This window comes from Peromyscus leucopus, chromosome 4 (assembly GCF_004664715.2).
Source record: "Peromyscus leucopus breed LL Stock chromosome 4, UCI_PerLeu_2.1, whole genome shotgun sequence".
NCBI classification, from domain to species: Eukaryota; Metazoa; Chordata; class Mammalia; order Rodentia; family Cricetidae; genus Peromyscus; species Peromyscus leucopus.
Window position 1 is genome coordinate 148067391 of NC_051066.1, and position 20610 is coordinate 148088000.

At 48.9% G+C, this 20610-nt stretch overlaps 2 protein-coding genes and 1 pseudogene across 2 annotated transcripts; all 3 read right to left on the minus strand.

The window, feature by feature from the left end:
• Positions 1 to 2980: 2980 nt before the first annotated feature.
• On the minus strand, positions 2981 to 6626 carry LOC114692705 (intraflagellar transport protein 52 homolog). Its single transcript, XM_028868632.2, has 2 exons — positions 6540 to 6626; positions 2981 to 3259 (listed from the first exon to the last, which is right to left on the minus strand). Exons 1-2 carry the CDS (start codon positions 6612 to 6614, stop codon positions 3050 to 3052), a joined length of 285 nt encoding a protein of 94 aa, XP_028724465.1. The 5' UTR covers positions 6615 to 6626; the 3' UTR covers positions 2981 to 3049.
• A 3157-nt stretch (positions 6627 to 9783) lies between these two features.
• LOC114692620 lies at positions 9784 to 11944 on the minus strand (annotated as a pseudogene).
• Positions 11945 to 12623: 679 nt separating this feature from the next.
• On the minus strand, positions 12624 to 20580 carry LOC114692689 (atherin-like). The gene is made up of 4 exons (XM_028868615.1): positions 20382 to 20580; positions 13486 to 13625; positions 12756 to 13356; positions 12624 to 12709 (listed from the first exon to the last, which is right to left on the minus strand). The coding sequence occupies exons 1-4, from the start codon at positions 20578 to 20580 to the stop codon at positions 12624 to 12626; spliced, it is 1026 nt and encodes a 341-aa protein (XP_028724448.1).
• Positions 20581 to 20610: the final 30 nt, after the last annotated feature.

Below are 20610 nucleotides of genomic sequence, written 5' to 3' on the forward strand. Positions count from 1 at the left end.
TAGCCTTTGCTAGCCTGGAACTCACTATGTAGACCAGGCTGGCCTCAAATTCTCAGAGATCAGCTTGCCTCTGCCTCACCAGTGCTGGGGTTAGGCACACCCAGCTTTCACTACCCTCGTTATAAACCGACTACAACCTAAATCCCAAAAGGAGATTGGAAAGTATGAGTAGGAGAGGACAAGGATGGGAAACCAGGTCTTGGCTTATCCTGGCCTCCAAGTGAGGAATGTTTTCAGACTGTGAGAACATGGACAGCTCTCCCTGGGAGGGCTGGCTCTGTGAGCAAAATGGCACCTCCGGGCTGGCAGGGTTCCTTGGGCCACAGTGAGAGAGAAGAGAGTGAGACTCAACCCTGGAAGAGGCAGGACATATGCACAAGATGCACTGGGCTCCCGGTGGTTACAGGCAGTGGGAGTCGGAGAGCCTGGTCCCCGCCACCCGTTCTGCTCCATTTGTTAGGAACGAAGCGTTCAGACTGCAGCGTGGGTGATATTTCTGCTGACGTTCTTTTGCCTGTGGCTTGAGGTGGATTTGGGTTCAGGAAGAGCAGCCAACCCTCCTACTCACAGGGGCTTCCTGCAAAGTTTCCCATAGAAGGGGGAGCCATATGTTACGTGCTTGGCACTTTCAGAAAGACGAGCAGTGGTGGCAGAGTAGATCAGTGCTGGGCCCTTTCTCGCTGGCCTGGCTTCCTCACGGGGCAGGAGCAAGCGAACGCAGTAGCTGCCAACAGAGACGCCTTCTCAAGCCTGAAGCTCCTCTCAGACCGTGGGGCTGGGTCCCGCTCACACTGCAGAAATTTCCTCTGTGCCCTTCTCCAAGTCTTAGCACTGGGTCCCGGGGTAGGATGGTCACAGGTTGGGATGGCCCAGAGCCAGCACAGTGCTACAGATGGAACTGAGTGTTCAGAGAGGTACCATATTCCCAAGTCCTCCTTTCCCATCCCCTGCTAGGCATCTTCTTCCATTCTGGGTGTCTTCCCTGGGCCAGTGACAGCAGCAACATGACGGGGGGGCAGAGTGGGCAGCAGAGCCTGTAACAGCATGACTCTGACTGAAGTGGTGAGCCTAGAGGGCTGTGTGAGACCCTGATGGTGCAGACTTCCCCACCAGAGGGGAAGGCAGGCAGGAGGTTTGCATCAGCTCTTTTCTGCCCCCTGCTGGCTAAACCAGGGCAGAGCACGGGCCACCTGCTTCCTCCACAGCAATGGCCGCTCACTCTGTGCGGTGCCACATAGAATTGAGCTTCTGCAGAACTAGCACCTCCTGTCTCAGCACCAGCCTTCCAGCTACGGACCTTTTCTTCTCTGAAAGAGACGGTTAATTGTGTGTTTAATGTACAGAAGTAATGTACAGAAAAGAGAATAGATAGATTGGTAGACAGACAGACAGACAGAGAGATCTATTGTGTGGACTGGAGAGATGTGGCTCAATGGTCCTCTGGCCACATCAAGTAGTTCACAACTGTCTGTAACTCCAGCTCTGGGGAATCTGACACCGATAGCCATACTCACAGGCACACACCCCCACACTAACATAGACTCACACACATAACTAAAAATAAAACAAAAACAACAACAAACAAACAGAATCTCATTGTGTGGAGTTATTATGAACGGGCTGTATCATCTTTAAATTTCTCTGTATATTTAATAAGAAGAATCTTTTCTTCACTTTTGAAGTCACGTCTGTTTTTTACCTGCCTTCCGCCATCTTTACTCACCCATGTAAACATTTACAATGTCATCATTCCTCAAAAAGAAACCACATGATTTTCCATAGTATGTGTCCCTAAGTGGACCCCTCTTATCAATGTCTGAGACTATCAATGTCCTGAGTCATTATGAACATTTTTATGTGTAATTCCTTGATCAAAATAGCAAACTGTTGTAGTTGGCACATAGAATGCCCTGCCCATCCCCCACCTCCCATCCCTCCCACCCCCACTCCCACTTCATGTGTTTCAACACATGGTTCCCCAGCTGGTGGTGCTGTCTGAAAAGGTTGTGCATATCTTAGGAGGTGATGCCTCTTGGAGGAAGTGGGCCAATGGTGCCTGGCCTTGAGGCTTTATTGCCCAGCCCCACTTCCTGTTTACACTCTGCTTCCTGCCTACAGATAAAATGTGACCACCAGACCTTCTGCTCTTGTCCCCATGCCTTACCCATCTGCTTCCTGTCTTCCCCACTGTGGTGGAATGATCCCCTTGAATTAAAACCAGAATTAAATCCTTCCTCCCTCAGATTTCTCCTTGTCAAGTGTCTGGTCAGAGAGATCTGAAAAACAACTGAAACAGAAGAATTACATTCATGGCTTAAAGATAAACCAATATTTCATAGGTGGCATATATGTGGAGAGAGAAAAGAATGCAAAAAGAGCACCAGTTAATTTTTCAAGTAACACATTTAACTCAACAAATAATGTCTGCTTCCCCAAATCCTCAGGATACTGAGGTGTAGATGGGAATTATCAGACAGAAACATCAAACTGCTCAGTCAACACACATTTGTGTAACAAAGTCACATTTATAGACTTTGCACTCAGGGAGATGTAAACTTGAATTTTTATTCTAAAATCCATCAGCTTTGGAACACTGAGAAAGTCCTGGGATGTCTACAGACTTGGTTTATGTGTATTTTCTTGTCACATTAACTGTAAGGGTAGAAGTAGGTCACACCTTCCATGATGTCTAAGCATAGCAGGTGTACAGTGTGACATGCCCGTCTCTTCCTCCATCTTGTTTCCCAGCCCCATTTTAGCACCCCTGGTGGACCAGAATGGCCCCTTTACCATTTAGTTTACATTTGGGTGTTAATGTCCATCCCTGCCAGGATTGTGAGTTAAGGAACTTGCCTGTTCATCTAAGTGAAGCCATGGACTCAGAGTGAATTGGTGGATTGGTGAAGGAGCCAGAGTTAGAAATCAGAAGCCAAACAATAAGTCAGGTATCAGCCATGACTATCTATCTCAACTCCCTCCTGACGTCATCACAGATCTGAGAACACGTTCTCCTGTTGCATCTGCTATGACCTAACTACTGTCTTCAGGCTCATGTTTTCAAACAGTGGACTGCAGTGTGGAGCCCAGGCAGCCTCAGTACTGACTTGATGACCTTGGGGAGGCAGGTGGTATCCAGCTGGTAAATGGACAGGTCAAAGAGGGTGGTAAAATCACGAGGGTTCTCATCGCCCTCCTGGAGACACACTCGGAGCTGCTCTGAAAGGGTGGCAGTGTCTGGTACCATCGTGTAGTCGGAAATCTAAAAGCCAAAAGAGAGTTCCTTTCAGCACAAGTAAATGGGAGTTCACTGACAAGCACCCACCATCTCAGGTCTCCTCCATTTCCTTCCCGAGAGATCCTTCCCGAGAGATCTCACCACCTCCATTTCCTTCCCGAGAGATCTCACCACTGCCATCACTGACAACTCCCATCAGACTCTTCAAGCAGAAAGAGGGAAACAACTACTGGACTGAACCCCAAAGTTGACTGAGTCCAACTCTCCAATTACACACAAAGCTGAACACAGCTGGGGCCATGCTGACTCAAGCATTCTCCTTTTACTATCATGGTCTTTCACTGTGAATACTAAGCAATCAACGTTTTCTCTCAAATTTACTCACATCTCCATCTGAGGCAATACCCCTTTATCACTTCAACCATCCAAAACAATTTTCCTTAAGATTATGTTAACGAACAACTTCTTTTATTATTACAGTGAGAAATTGGAGGCGATAAGACAAAGTCCATAAACTCCCACTACAACATACACCCCCTGCCCCCCAGCATCCGGGCCATGTCTGCTCTCTCCTGTTAGAGATGCATGAGCATGTGTGGCACCAATGCAGACAGGCCTACCCTGTGCACACCATATCCCAGTCCTTCTCCCCTAGCCAGGGACATCCCCCAGCACTGTTCAGAAGCAGTGATGATGTGCTCCGTGCTAGTAACAGTAAACGACCAGGAGAATCTAAATGTCCATCTCAAGAGGACACTGTTTAATAAGGGGCAGTATAAGCAAAGGGAAAACATGGCTCAGTGTTAAGAGTTTTTCTGAGGACCAGCATTTGGTTCCCAGTAACCACTTCATGTGGCTCACAACTACCTATTTCTCTAGCTTCACAGGATCTCATGTGTTCTTCAGGCCCCCTTGGGCATCTGCATATGTGGTACACATATGTATAGAGACAGGCACGCGCGCACATACACACACATACACACACACACCTCAAGAAAAATAAAATAAATCTTTAAGAAAAAGGAACAGATAGAAGGTTCTTCAAGAAAGAACATGGAAAATGTTTCACTGGTAATTTCCACTCCCTCCCCACTCCCTACCCCCACCCCAAAGGGATCACATGCAGCAAAGGCTGGCCTAGAACTCACTACTTAAACAAGGCTGACCTTGAAGTTCTGATCCTCTGCCTTCCACCTCCCAAATACTAGGACAACAGGTATGCACCATCATGCCCAGCTCCAACAGTCATTTTTAAGGTGCTGGACAGTGTACACACAGTGTGTATAACATCATTTGCATAAAAGATGAGGAAAGGAAAATGCCCACACAGACTAGCTTACCTAAGTAGAATCTATTTCTGAAGAACCTATGGGACACTATGATTGCTGTCACTAGAGGGACAGAACAGCCTGGCTAACAGACAGAAGGAAGACTATTCACTGTGTATGACTTTTTAACTCAGAACTATGTGAATGTATTACCTATTAGTCTATGCCTGTAATCCCATCACTTTGGAATAGCTTAAAACTGCACTAAGGCCCAAGGAACATTGAGGAAGAAAGAGTGGAGACTGTAAGGAACTGTAAGAGCCAGAGGACCAGGCAGTCTACTGTCAGATTATGTCTCCCAAAAATGACAGGGAAGCTACACTTTGTTGGTGCCTCAACAAAGTGGCAGCCTAAACAAGACCTGAACAATGATAAGACCAATAGACATGGTAATTTGGAAGGGCCAGATCTCACAGGGTTCCATCCCTAGACAAAGAACTACAGGAAGCTACTGCCTGCTACTGCCAAGAGTGGGAGAATTAGCTAGTCCCAGGGATGAGCCCCCTAATTAGTTATCCAATAGAAAACTTATTAAAACTTAAAAAAAACCCTGATATGTAACCAGATGTGGTGGTGCAGCCTATGATCTCAGCACTCAGGAGGCTGAGACGGGAGGACTGCTGTGAGCTCAAGGCAAGCATGGGCCACAAAGAGACTCTATCTCAAACAAAGAATAGCCACAGAAGCTGGTCATCTGAAGGGCTGGGGGATGGCTCAGACATTGAATGTTTCGCATATGGGAAACTCAGGATTTGACCTCCACCACAAAACAAACAAACCAAACAGCTAGTCCTGTTTCACAAAATCTTTACCTTCAGCACAGGAGACTTGACTAAGCATTATAGAAATAATACAATGCATTCACATTTTTCTGTAGCCCTAGCATCAATTTAACCCCAGTACTTGAAAGGCAGAGGTGGTGGCTATCTGTGAGTTCAAGGACAGCCTTGTCTACATATTGAGTTCTAGCCAGGACTATGCAGTGAAACCCAGTCTAAACAAATACAAAACCAAAAATGAAACCAACAACTTCTCCCAATCCTCAAACGTTTTTAAATCAAGAAACAGATAACTGCCCTTCCCAGCAACATGGGGCAGCTTTAACAACTTCAGTCTCCAATGACAGTGGGCTAAGGGCAAGAGCAACGGCAAGGAGACTAATTGTGCCATGACAGAAACAGGCCAGCCATCTCTTTTCACTTCTCTGGCCAGAGACCTTCCATGAAATCCTAGTTCAGTCATCAAGACTCACACATCCAAACAGAAACATAGAGTACTCCCAGGATGGCTAGCTGTCCTAACTTGTTCTCTTTTTACGTTTACTTTGCATTTTATTTATTTATTGTATGTGTGGGGACACATGGGTCAAGGCATGCAGGTGGCAGTAAGAGGACAATACACAGGAGTTGGCTCTGTCCTTCCATCATGTGGGTCCCAGGGATTGAACTCAGGCTGTCAGGTTTGGCAACAAGGGCCTTTACCCACCGAGCCATCTCTCTAGCCCAGCAATCTTCTAGAGGGTCAATTTTTTTAAGATTTATTTATTTATTTATTTATTTATTTATTTATTATGTATACAGTGTTCTGCCTGCATGTATGCCTGCATGCCAGAAGAGAGTACCAGATCTTATTATTACAGATGGTTGTGAGGTACCATGTGGTTGCTGGGAACTGAACTCAGGTCCTCTGGAAGAGCAGTTGGTGCTCTTAACCTCTGAGCCATCCCTCCAGCCCTAGAGCGTCAATTTTAAATCCTGATATTTATATGGAAGCACTGGCTTCAACTAATGCTATGATTAACTATCTATTTTGTCTATTGCTATCTGACTTTCTATAATGTGCCCTTCCTTTTCCCAAGCAGCAGCTCTGTTTCCAACTGACTTGGGGCTGAGTTAAGAGACATCTGTTCCTCTGAAGTGGTTCTAAGAAGCTGGCCTCATTCTCCATGTCAGTCTTCTGATGATTCAGTCTCCTACCTCTGGGTCCTCAGCATCAATCTGGTTTAGGTGGATGTCTCCTGTTGTGAGCCACTGGAACACAACATCCTGCATTTAAAATGATAAATATAGTTAGTTAGACACCTGGCTGTTTGGGAAGGCTTAAGGTCAGGCCAGACAAATTAGTTTCTATTTTATTAATTTCACCTCTCACTTTGATAATTTCCTGACGTCTATTCTTCCTGGGAGACTTTGCTTCTTCTTGTTCTAGAGCTTTCAGGTGTGCTGTTAAGTCACTAGTGTGGGATTTCTCCAACTTCTTCATGTGGGCAGTTAGTGCTATGAATTTCCCTCTTAAGCACTGCTTTCATAGTGTCCCATAAGTTTGGGTATGTGGTGTCTTCATTTTCGTTGATCTCTAGGAAGTCTTTAATTTCTTTCTTTATTTCTTCCTTAACCCATTGGTGATTCAGTTGAGCATTATTCAGTTTCCATGAGATTGTAGGTTTTCTGTAGTTTTTGTTGTTGTTGAAATCTAACTTTAAACCATGGTGGTCTAATAGAACACAGGAGGTTATTCCAATTGTTTTATATCTGTTGAGATTTGCTTTGTGGCCAAGTATGTGGTCGATTTTAGAGAAAGTTCCATGGGGTACTGAGAAGAAGGTATATTCTTTTTTGTTAGGATGGAATGTTCTGTAGATATCTATTAGGTCCAATTGGGTCATGACATCAGTTAAGTCCTTTATTTTTCTGTTAAGTTTCGATTTGGGAGATCTGTCCAGTGGTGAAAGTGGGATGTTGAGATCTCCCACTATTAATGTGTGGGGTTTTATATGTGGTTTAAGCTTTAGAAATGTTTCTTTTACATATGTGGGTGCCCTTGTGTTTGGGGCATAAATGTTCAGAATTGAAACTTCATCTTGGTGGTTCTTTCCTGTGATGAGTATGTAATGCCCTTCTTTAAAGCAGCTGTACTCATATCAGACAAAATAAACTTCAAGTCAATTATGAGACAAAAGATGACTATGTACTATAAGAAGACCATTTGCATGTAATTATAAATGTGTATGCACAAAAGTTGCTGGCTGATAGACCCTCTAAGAGGAAGAACCTTAAAATTGAAAAAGACTTAATAAATGTAAACACATCCTACAAGCTGGAGTGGAAAGGTTAGAAAAATTAAGGTGGCAATACCATGTAATCCCATTTTTTTTTTTTTTTTTTTTTTTGAGAAATGGAAAAGCTGGTCTTTGGATTCATACAGAATGGCCCGAGGCCTTGGGTCTTGGCAACTAAACAAGTTCCTGTAGAATGTGGTCTTGCTGGGTAGCTAGGTATGAGCATGCAGTGGGGAACACAGCTGAAAGAGGAGGATGTTCGGCCAACTTCTCGAAACTCATTTCCAGGGTATGCAGTCACATTGAAACAACAAAGGTAAAAAAGGTAGTAAGATAGATAGGTACTCACCTGTCATCTCAGCACACAAGAGGCAGAGGCAGGAGCATCACGTGCTCAAGGCCAGCTGAGTACATTGCAAGATTCTGTTTCCTAAAAAGAGGAGGTGGGAAGGGTTGTGAATTCAAGTAACTAATTGTAGTACACAAGACTTCCAGGAAACAGATAAAGAGTGCTGGTCAGCATATTCTACAAGGTCAGTGTGGATTTGCTACAAGCCCAAAGAGAATAGTGTAAGGGAAGCCTGGTGTGGTGGTGCATTCCTTTAGTCCTAGCACTCAGGAGGCAGAGGCAGGTGGATCTCTGTGAGTTCAAAGCTAACCTGTTCTATACAATGAGTTCCAAGGCAGCTAGAGCTACACAGTGAGACCCTATTTCAAAATAAAATCTCAAACTTCAGCAAATGATGGAATAAATATAATGATACACAATGACCATGTCATGGTGAAAGACCCCCGAAGGCAGTCTTCCCTCTGGAGAGACCCTCGCCCAGAGATCACACCGAGACCACAAGTCAGATGCAAACAGCAAGAGGCTTTATTCAGGAACACGGGTACCCGGGGCAACACAGTCCCTCCAGAAGTTCGAGAGACTGGCGCGCCCACGGGCTGGAGTGGAGGGTTTTTATAGGGTCTGGCAGCAGGAGCACGAGGAGCTCGGTTTACAGGGTTCTGATTGGACGATTCAAATGAGGCTAGGTTCAAACTCAGGACACCAGGTTCAAACTCAGGACAGCTCGTGGGTTCTGATTGGACGATTCAAATGAGGCCAGGTTCAAACTCAGGACAGCTCGTGGGTTCTCCCCGAGCTCGACACGCCTGCTGTCTGGCTCCAAGTTGTTTTTCTGACCTTTAGTACCCTTTTCTGGGGCCAGGTGGCCGACCGCAGACACCCTGAACTTTCCTGTACTTTTCAGGCTTAGCTCAAAATGGTGTTAGGCTAAGCAAGTTTGCTGGGGTCTTTCATTCCCCCATTTTCTTATTTCAGGGAATGGAATCCTCCATTCATGGGGAAGAATAGGGATGTGGCTCCATTCTGTCCCTGTCTCGCTTCTTGTCTTTCTCACGTTCACGCTCCCGTTCTCTTTCTCTTTCTCTCGCTCTCTCTCTTTCTCGTTCCCGTTCCCTTTCTCTTTCCTGTTCTCTTTCTCTTTCTCTCTCTCCCGTTCCCGTTCACGCCTTTCTCGTTCCCTTTCACGTTCCCTCTCTCTTTCTCTTCTTCCAGTTTATCCCATTCCTTGTTACTTTCCAAGCTGAGTTTCATCTTGCATTAGTCACCATATGATCTCTTGTGTGTGTCTCTGAATTTGCTGATCTCTCGCAATATCAAGTCTCTTTTGTCTTCTTTCACTTTTATAGCATTTATATCCTCCTTGGTGATGAGTGGGTAAGGGATCAATGGGGCCACTGGAAATCTATGAAAAATGTCCTCCTTCTTTTCCTTCTTTTTCTTCCTGGGGTGAGAGTCAGACTCCTGTGAGGGGGCATTTAGCTCACTGGAGTATTCACGTATTAAAACTTCAATAGCCCCTTGCACTTGCCGAAGCCCTCGTGGTACACGCGGACGCTGCGCTCCCTGAGTTCCAGGTCCAGCGCCAGGCTGGCCGCCAGCTCCTTCTTGCAAGGCAGCGGATAGGCGCCGCCGTAGAGCAGCACGTTGCACAGGCGCTCGGCGTCCGTCTTGGTGATGAGCCCGCACGAGGGCGCGGAGAAGGGCAGGATGCCCATGACTTTGAGGATCTCCAGCTGGTCAGCGGTGCAGCGTGAGCAATAGATGTGCAGCTCATCGCAGACTGAGTTGATCTGCTGCAGTGAGAAGTCGCGCAGCACCGAGTTGAGGATCTGTGGCAGGCACAGACGCTTCTCACCTCCCACTACGAAACAAGAGATGGTCTCCCCTTCCAGCACGGTCTCACAGCGCTCGTGGAGCGATCCGACGACATGAAGAAGGGCCCGGGTAGTACAGGCGGCGGCTCCTTTCTGAGGACTGCCGCACATCTGTCCATTCCTGCATGGTTTTCTGCAGGGCCTGGGTCTTCTCTTTATCCACTTGGACATAGTCTACCTTCTCATCCGATGTGACAGATGATGTGGATGGTTTGCGGTGAGGGCTCGGGGAGCCTGGCTGGAAGTCCAGGGCTAGGTAATCCACACTGCCAGTACTCTTCTTTGGAGCTGGGCTGTTGGTGCCACTGGGAACAGGGGATGAGGAACGTAGTTCTCCTCGCTGTCTCCCGAGTCTGTACTGGTGGCGGCAGTATTGGGAGGAGCTGGAGTTAGCGGTGTGGTTGAGCCTGGACCAAGACTTGGTGAAGGGGAGCTCATCGGTGACAGTGTTGTTTCTCAGGTCTAGGGGTGTTGGCTTTGCTTTCCGGTCAGGCTTGAGGTTGCGATTGACCGGGGGTGGCTGGATCTCACTTCCTCGGCTGGGACCTCTATGGATAGGAAGGGCTGTGGATGGGTAGCCAAGCGGGTCAAAGTGATGGGGCCCTGGGCTCATGGGGATGTAGACACTTTGGGAGTTGTCCCTTGCTCGTTCCATAGCCAGCAGGGTAGAAGAACCTGGGTTCATGGGCACATAGTTGTCATCAGAGCTGGCACTGTCTGATCGACCCACGATAGTCTTCCCTGGAGATTCAGCAGACCAACTGGCACTCTCTCCGTCTCGAGTTGGGTACTCATAGGTCTCACAGGAAGAAGCTCGGTGGAGTCGGCTGTTGTCCATTGCGGGGAGGGTATTGCGTCTGGGAATAGTAGCAGCTACAGATCTACTATGTTCGCTGATTGGAGGTCTTTGCTGAGGACTGCCCCACCGAGGTGTTTCTGCCTGACTTGGCTTGGGGGGGCGGAGTGGGGGAGCTATGGCTGAGTCTCCAGGAGTGGCCATTGTCATGGCATTGTGGTTTTTGTCCAGTGTGAATGTTCTAGGGATCTGGTAGGCTGAGAGAGGGGTGGTTGGAACATCCATATTGTCCACTAGGAGGTCTCCAAACTCCCGACACAGGATGTTGCTGGGTGTCTTGAAGGTGTACACATCCTCAGTATCTGTCTCGGACTCTGTGAGGCTGCCCTTGGTGTGGCCATGTGAAGTCAGGCTACGGGGGAGGTCGTAAGTACTGTCTTTGAATTCTGTATTGTGTCGGCTTGGCTTGGGAAGGCTATAGAAGCCACGGACTTGACCGCTGACTCCATTGACACAGTGTCCATTGCCCTGGGCAAGTTTTTGCATGGCTGTACCACTCTTCTGCCGGGTGCCCTGAGAGAAGCTGGCACTCCTCGCATTTTCTGTCCTTCGGCTTATGCACTGGTGCAAGTAGAGATACTCCTGAGGTGCACTGGTGGACAAGGCAGGCTGGATGTGGCCTGACACAGGGGGCTCAAACGTGAACAGAGTGGGCTGGCCAGAGTGTGAAGGGGCAGAGGACTTCCTTTCTCGGAGCAGGTGCTGAGCGGAGCCGCTGACCTCAGCTGGAGAAGAGCGGGAACCATGACTGGCTGAAGAAAGGCTTCTCAGGGAGTCTGTGCTCTCCCCAGCCTGATTGAAGCCGCAGATCTGGCAGATGCTCTGGACCCACTTATTCATGTCGGCCTCTGTCTCAGCCACCAAGTAAGAAGTACGCTCACTGGTCTTGATATCGAACGCAAAACTGTCCTTCAGCTTTTTCTTGTTGAAGGTCAGGCCTGCATCCACCTGCTCACACAAGTTCAGGTTGATGATCCGCAGGGGTTTCTTGGAGTGCTCGTTCTTGTAGTATTCCAGAACATCTGGGTCGCCACTCATCCGGCCGCTCCGCAGTATAAACCAGCGTTTCTTCCAGGCATAGTGCCTCAACTTCTTCTCGGGAGGCGATTTCCTCAGCCAGCCGGTGCACACCACGTCGTCGCCGCCACCGCCGCTCATGGTGCACGCCGTGAGGGCTCGAGGGCCAGGCACCGGAGGGGTCGGTGGAGACAGTGGATGCGCTCTGGGCACAACCGACACACACAGTCCACGGGAACTCGCAGATTCCCTCCGCGCGCTCTGGGTCGGCGGTCGAGCCTCTCTTCCGCAGATCCGCGGACCCGAGCGGGAGCCGCGGGGACCAGAGCTGGCCGGCCTTCTTTCGGTGCACCCTCCCGGCCGCCAGGCGCGCCGTCCCGCCGCCTCGGCAGCAGTCGGACTCGGCTGGGACTCTGCCGAGACCCGGAGCCGCGAGCTCGATGCCCCGCGCTCCGCCTCTTGGGGACGGGACCTCCCACGAGCGCTCCCTGCTGCGGACCCCACGCTGCACGCACACACACAATGCCCGCGCGTGGTGTCCGCTCCGTTCCGCCCGCTGGCGCTTTCGGTGGGCGGGGCGCGATCTTTTCCTTCTCCCTGCTCCGAGGAGGGAGCCCGGGAAGGCGTACGGCGTTCCGATGGCAGCGGGCGCAGGGACAGCGCGAGGACTGGCGGCGAGGCGTGGGGCGTCGCCGGGCGTCGGGGAGGTCGTGGGTCCGCGGCGGGAGAGTGGGTCGGCGCTCCAGTCTCCGGCGAGGGCGGGGATCAGCACAGGGACGAGGCGCAGGGGGGCTCTGCTCGGGGGGGGGAGCCCTCTGTCCCGTTCCCTGCGCTCCTCCCCCACCCGGGGGCGCGCGGCGGGTTCGGGGGGCCCGGCCGCCGGGGAGGTCACAGCCGGCGTCGCGACTAAAGCCGCCGCGGCCGGCACCGCAGTAGGGGCCGCCGCGGGCGCAGCCGCCGGGGGGGCGCGGCCGGCGCCGCGACTAAAGCCGCTGCGGGCGCAGCCGCCGGGGTCGCGGCCGGCGCCGCGGCAGGGGCCGCCGCGGGCGCAGCCGCCGGGGTCGCGGCCGGCGCCGCGACTAAAGCCGCCGCGGGCGCAGCCGCCGGGGGGCGCGGCCGGCGCCGCGGCTAAAGCCGCCGCGGGCGCAGCCGCCGGGGTCGCGGCCGGCGCCGCGGCAGGGGCCGCCGCGGGCGCAGCCGCCGGGGTCGCGGCCGGCGCCGCGACTAAAGCCGCCGCGGGCGCAGCCGCCGGGGTCGCGGCCGGCGCCGCGGCTAAAGCCGCCGCGGGCGCAGCCGCCGGGGGGGCGCGGCCGGCGCCGTGACTAAAGCCGCTGCGGGCGCAGCCGCCGGGGTCGCGGCCGGCGCCGCGACTAAAGCCGCCGCGCCGCCGGGGTCGGAAAACCGCGGCCCTGCGGGCGGACCTGGTGGGGAAAGACAGGCGCAGCCCCGGCCCTCCGCCCGCGCGGGAGACGCGGACGCCCGGGGAGAGCGGGGAGCGAGGAGGGAGGCCCCCCCAGCGCCGCCCCGGACCCCCGCGACCGCGCCGCGGGCCGGGGACAGGAGGAGGCGAGGGGCGCACCGGCTCCCGCCGCCGCCGCCGCCGCCGCCGCAGCGGAACGCGGGGAGAGGAAACAATACGCTGGTGGAGGGGTCAAGAGGAACGGGGAGCGGGAGAGATCCGCTGATCCGGCTTCCTATGGCTGTTTCTAGGAGGAGAACGGTTAAACAGAAAACAAAAAAATGACAGACAAACACAAATGAGACTAACACACGCTGCGCGGCTTCGGTGTAAAACCGAAAGCAAAAACTCAGATGGGGACACGGAGTGTTTGAATTCTCCGTCCCCTACCAGCACCACGTATTCTTCTGATTCGGGGGTGGCCCCGAAAAACCGTGCCCCAGAGGGGACTTCCAACCGTGCCCCAGAAGGGACTTCCCGTGCCCCAGAGGGGACTTCCCGTGCCCCAGAGGGGACTTCCCGTGCCCCAGAGGGGACTTCAGACCGTGCCCCAGAGGGGACTTCAGACCGTGCCCCAGAGGGGACTTCAGACCGTGCCCCAGAGGGGACTTCAGACCGTGCCCCAGAGGGGACTTCCCGTGCCCCAGAGGGGACTTCAGACCGTGCCCAGAGGGGACTTCAGACCGTGCCCCAGAGGGGACTTCAGACCGTGCCCCAGAGGGGACTTCAGACCGTGCCCCAGAGGGGACTTCAGACCGTGCCCCAGAGGGGACTTCAGACCGTGCCCCAGAGGGGACTTCCCGTGCCCCAGAGGGGACTTCAGAGACCCGTGGAACGTCTTCCAGGGTTGCAGTGGCGAAGTCCGAGCTCGTCAGCTCCTTCAGCCCCACTGACTCCAGACCGATTCAGGCGCGCAAACAGACAACATTTAACATTCAGACAAACCGACAACACTCAGACAGGACAGAGATGACATACACCAAGGCCGGCCGGCTTACCTCCTGACAGTGGGTCGGTGGTCCCGAGGCGGAGGGGTCTCTGATCCCGGACGAGCCCCCAAATGAAAGACCCCCGAAGGCAGTCTTCCCTCTGGAGAGACCCTCGCCCAGAGATCACACCAAGACCACAAGTCAGATGCAAACAGCAAGAGGCTTTATTCAGGAACACGGGTACCCGGGGCAACACAGTCCCTCCAGAAGTTCGAGAGACTGGCGCGCCCACGGGCTGGAGTGGAGGGTTTTTATAGGGTCTGGCAGCAGGAGCACGAGGAGCTCGGTTTACAGGGTTCTGATTGGACGATTCAAATGAGGCTAGGTTCAAACTCAGGACACCAGGTTCAAACTCAGGACAGCTCGTGGGTTCTGATTGGACGATTCAAATGAGGCCAGGTTCAAACTCAGGACAGCTCGTGGGTTCTCCCCGAGCTCGACACGCCTGCTGTCTGGCTCCAAGTTGTTTTTCTGACCTTTAGTACCCTTTTCTGGGGCCAGGTGGCCGACCGCAGACACCCTGAACTTTCCTGTACTTTTCAGGCTTAGCTCAAAATGGTGTTAGGCTAAGCAAGTTTGCTGAGGTCTTTCAATGGGAGAAACAGAAAAATGGCTTTATATGAACAAACCTAGAATGCTGTTATTCTATTCACACTAATAAACTGAAGTAGGAATGTAATGCTCTTAGTTCATGTAGAGAAAAAAAAAAACAATAGCAATAATTCTCTAAGCCTGAAAAGAGGTTCTTGTGAGGAAGCTAGAACAGGCTGTGCCAAACAGGGAAACTTAAGATGTTTCCAGCCCAAATGAGACAGCATATGAGAACACACGCCATCATTTCTATCCAGCAGTGCACGGGGGTCCCTGGTCAGCACTGAGAGAGTTAAGAATGGTATTGAGTTTGAGGAGGCAAGTCACAAGAAGAACCGGCTAGAAAAACTATAGGCAGTGGGAGAATGCGGTGTAATAATTAGTTACAGATCAAAACATAAAAGCCGAAGATGGCGGAGACAAGCAGACGCAGGTAGGCCTGTGGCAGCGGCCCGCGGAGGTAGACGGGTCTGGCGGCAGTGGCTGACAGGGACATTTAGGCCCAACGGCAGCTGGCGGAGACATTCAGGCCCAGCGGCGGTCCACAGAGGTGTACAGGCCCTGTGGCAGAGATAAGCAGACGGAGGTGGACGGGCCCGGCGGCGGTGGCCGACAGAGACATTCAGGCCTGGCGGCGGCCCACAAAGGTGGACAGGCCACGCGGGCGGAGACAGGCGGACGCAGGGCGGAGACAGGCGGACGCAGGTCGGCGACTTGCGGAGGTGGAAGGGCCCGTTGGCAGCGGCCGACAGGGACATACAGGCCCAGCGGCAACCGGCAGAGACATACAGGCCCCGTGGCAGTTCGCAGAGGTGGATGGGCCCGGCAGCAGTGACAAGCAGAGGTAGGTAGGCCCGCGGCCGCAGCCGGCAGAGACATACAGGCCCGCGGCAGCAGCCGGCAGAGACATTGGCCGCCCGCAGAGGTACACAGACCCAGCGGCAGCTGACAGGGACATACAGGCCCAGCGGTTGAGACAAGTGGACGCAGGTGGGCCTGTGGCGGTGGGCCACAGGGGTGGACAGGCCCGGGGACGGAGAGGGGCGGACACAGCTTGGAACGGGGACGCCCCTAGCCCCAACACCTGGGGAAGAGGCTATCTCCGTGGGTCGGAACCAGGGCGAGTCTGGGCACTCCGTCTGGGGACAACCCAGGGCCCAACTGCTGATCCTGTGAAACCCAACAACTTGGAGGTGTTGGTGAGACTACCCTGCTCAGCTGAAACCCATCTGGGAGAGGATTCAGATGCCTACAGTCTGAAGTCTGAAGAAACAAGATCAGCTGAGGAGTTGACAAATGAACAAAACGTGACCTGGGAACACAGAAGAAGGCGCTACCCAGTCACCAAACCAGATCACGAGAATCATAAGTATATAATTCACTGACTGAAATCAGCTGTCCCTGAAGAAACAGCCCAATAGCACCAATTTAACCAAGAACCCCTACTAAACCAAGAATAAAATTAGAACAAGAGAGGCACTCTCAGACACAGACACCACCTGCACCGCACAGAGGAAAAGATGAGTAGATGCCAGTGCAAAAATACAGGCAACAACATAAAGACCTATATGGCAACATCAGAACCTAGTGATTCTACACCTGCAAGACCTAAACATACCATGACAGAAGAAACAGAAGAGATCAACCCTAAAAATGACTTTAAGAAGATGATAGAGGCCCTTAAAGAAGAAATAAAACATTCCCTCAATGAGGAAATAAAAACTTTCCTTAAAGAGGAAATGAAAAACTACCTTAAAGAGGAAATAAAAACTTTCCTTAAAGAGGAAATGAAAAACTCTCTTAAAGAGGAAATAAAAACTTCCCTTAAAGAGGAAATGAAAAACTCCATTAGAGAGGAAATTAAAAACTCCCTTAAAGAAATGGAAGAAAAAAACTAACAAAAAATGGGAAGAAATCAAATCAAGCCAAGAAAAAGCAATTAAACAGATGAAAGAAACATTCCAATATCTGAAAAATGAATTTGAGACAATAAAGAAAACACATGCTGAGGGAATGCTGGAAATAGAAATCCTGACAAAACGAACAGGAACTACAGAAACGAGCATAACCAACCGATTGCAAGAGATGGAACAGAGAATCTCTGACACTGAAGACATGATAGAGAAAATAGATTCGTCAGTCAAAGAAAACACTAAAGACAAAAAAGTCATAACACAAAACGTCCAGGAAATTTGGGACACCATGAAAAGACCAAACCTAAGAATAATAGGGATAGAAGAAGGAGAAGAATACCAACTCAAAGGCACAGAAAATATATTCAACAAAATTATAGAAGAAAACTTTCCTAACCTAAAGAAAGAAATACATATGAAGATACAAGAAGCTTACAGAACACCGAATAGGCTGGATCCAAAAAAAAAAGTCCCCTCGCCACATAATAATCAAAACACTAAACGCACAGAACAAAGAAAAAATACTAAGAGCCGCAAAGGAAAAAGACCAAGTAACATATAAAGGTAAACCCATCAGAATAACACCAGACTACTCAATAGAGACTATGAAAGCTAGAAGATCATGGACAAATCTCATGCAGACACTAAGAGACCACGGATGCCAACCCAGACTATTATACCCAGCAAAACTCTTAATCACCATAGGCAGAGTAAACAAAATATTCCAGGATAAAACCAGATTTAATCAATACCTGTCTACAAACCCAGCCCTACAGAAAGCACTAGAAGGGAAAATTCAACCCAAAGAAGCTAAACACATCCATGAAAAATCAAGCAATAGATAATCCCACACCAACATACACCACAGAAGAAACAAGCTGGTGTAGCTATCCTAATATCTAGAGAAAAAGGATGTTTCAAAAGAGAAGAAGTCTTGTGGCAATGCCTCAGTGGTCCAGGTAACTACCAGAACTCAGAAAAGTTGGTTGAATTTGGGATTGACTGGGAGGCCAAAGATTTAAAAAGCAGAAGATTCTCTCAAGACACAAGTTGCGTGATAATAGTGTGTTTTGTGTGTGTGAATGAGAATTTGTAAATGTTGAATTCTAGGCTTCGACAATCATTGTCAGTGCAGATTAAGCTGCAAGTATTTATGCTTTAAAAATTAAATTATAAAGCTAGTTACGTCTTTCTAACAACTAGTTTTAATGTTTATGAGCATATTTTACCTACATTACCTTTTCAGGATGTTGAGAAAGATGCATCACAAGCAAAGGCTGGAGGCTGGGGGCTAGATGGTTTTGAGGAAGAGGTCTTGGTGGACTCTTTCATAGAGCAAAGGGAAGCAATGCCTTCTGGGAAATGAGCTAAGTTTTAATCTAGTCTTTAGGATTAGAAGTCAAAAACAAAAATATTAAGGAAAGGAAAACCTAATTGATCTTTGAAGTATTGTTATATGGAATTGAGTGGGACTTTTGAGGCCTTTCTTCCAGAAAACAAGGACTTGGTTGTCAGGCCTATATTAGGCCTAAACCTTGGTGCCATGTAGTTGTACTTAAATCATTTCAATGGAAAGTGTCTTAGTGATTGGAACTTCTAGTGCAGTTTGGAGTTCTTCCATTTGAAAAATGTGGTATTTGCATGGGATTGTTTGAATCTTGTTTTCTAGTCCCTCCCCATCACCACCCTCATAGTCTGAAGGTAGATTTTTCTCTTGATAAAGGAACAAAAAAGGTGAACATCTTGTTTGTAAATAGGTATCTAGTAACTAGTGGTAAACTTGAAATGGTAGAATTCTTTAAAGCCTAATTCTAGATAGCCTTAAGAAAATATATCTTAATTACTTTTGAACCTGTATTCACCTTGTTTTTTTCAAATATCTTAAGTTATATTTTCTTTTTCAGAGCTGCTTCTTATTTGGGGCTACTTTTTTTTTTTAATTGAGGCGTAATTAATAAAAGGGTATATTGTTTTGATGAGACTTTTTACAACTGTGGCTGGATGTCTTTCTTTAGTCTTCCAAGAAGGGCCATTTTACTTTTTTAGAGTTACTTTTTAAAGTCATGAGGTCAACAACTTGGACTACTATGCATGTAAGTGCTAATGCAAATTAAAGCCCAAGTTGACCTCCAGCAGCAGTTCATTCTATGTTGACAGTGAGAGAACATTTTGTCTGTTAGGATACTGTTACTCGTGGACTGAAATGCTGAAGAAACCCCTTCCCCTATTTTGTTTTTTTGCAAAAATCAAGGTATATTCTAGGGTTTCCTGGTTGACCTCAACAGATAAACTGAGATGATAGTCTTAGTTCAGAAATGATCTGAATGTAGATTTACAGTCTACGTGTACAGCTGGCTAAGTGAGATCGCTTCACAGTTCTGCATGTATCCCATCGGCTCCCCATTAGTCACTGAACTCTTAAAACTGGTATTGTAACATTATTACAATGTTTTGCGCCAATTTTATAAACTTTACAGTACAATATGTGTTCCTTTTCTGAGGCAAACCAAAGGTATATTTCTCAAGGTTCTGCTGCTATCAGTAGTGTTGATGGAGGATTTTTTATACATTTGTAATAGATAGAAATAAACCAGAAAAAAAAGAAGAAAAAAAAGTAGTGGAGGAAAAGGTGAACACTGCAAAATACTCAAAAGGGCTGAGAGTTGCAAACGCCAAGATTGGCTTTGCATAGTAAATGGAATAGAACAGCTCTGAACTATAGCTTACTTTTCCTGGTTTGATCTGACAGAATGACTGAATGCTTTTGTACAAAAATCAGAGCCTTAAAAATAAGGATTTGGTGAGATTGTAAAATGGTGTGCCACTTTGGCAAAACAGTCTGGTGGTTGGCCAAAATGCAAAACATTGTTACTCTGTTACTCAACAATTCTACCCTTAGGAATATAACCTCAAACTACTGAAAATGTGCACCTATGAAACATGTACATGAAGGTTTACAGCAGTGTGTTGCTAATAGTAAAAAAGTTAAAACAACTCAAATAGCTATCAAATACTGGAGAGAAATAAAATGTGGCTTATTCATACAATAGAATATTATTAAGACATAAAATGAATGAGAAACTGACAGATTAAATGACTTTGGTGAACCTTCATAATTGTAGATCTTTCCATTTCTAATTTATAAATATATTTGGGGTTATAAATTATAAATGTACTACCTCCTGTCAACATTGTATACTTCTATTTGATGATTTCTGTGTCAAATATTATATGGAAATGTTTCCAAGTATTTTCTGTATTAACTGTGAATGAATAGAACAAAATAAATTGCCTGTGATGGAAAAATAAATAAATAAATAAATAAATAAATAAATAAATAAATAAATAACATAAAAGCCATTTCTTCTCCACTAGCATCAAACAAAACTGGATGGCTAAGTCATCCAGATACTATCCAGAGAGCCACTCAAGAACTCAAGCCTCAGGGGATACACATAATAAGGACATACAAGACCTCTATAGGGAAATATTATAAACAAACAAACAACAAACAAAAAACTGTAATAAGACTAAGGAGGTAGATCAGTGCCTGACATACACAATACGCTGGGTTCTCTCTCTCTCTCTCTCTCTCTCTCTCTCTCTCTCTCTCTCTCTCTCTCTCTCTCTCTCTCTCTCTCTCTTTCTCCACACCCCACACACACACGGGGGAGGGGGGGAGAGAGAGAGAGATTTTATTTTTAAGTTCTACATGAAGAGGGTGAAGACACAGCAAATCGGGGAATAGGGCCTGTCCCTGAAGTGGGCGGGGCTGGGAGGTGTAGGAGATAGTTGGGTGTCTGCCGGCTCTGCTTGATTGTAACAGGCAGAGAAAGGCCAGTCCCAGCAGCCACCACGGAGCCTCTTTCCTTCTCCTCTCCTCCGGGCAGAGTCCGGGCAAACCCAACCATCCTCGGCCAGGATTTACCACCTATCCTTCC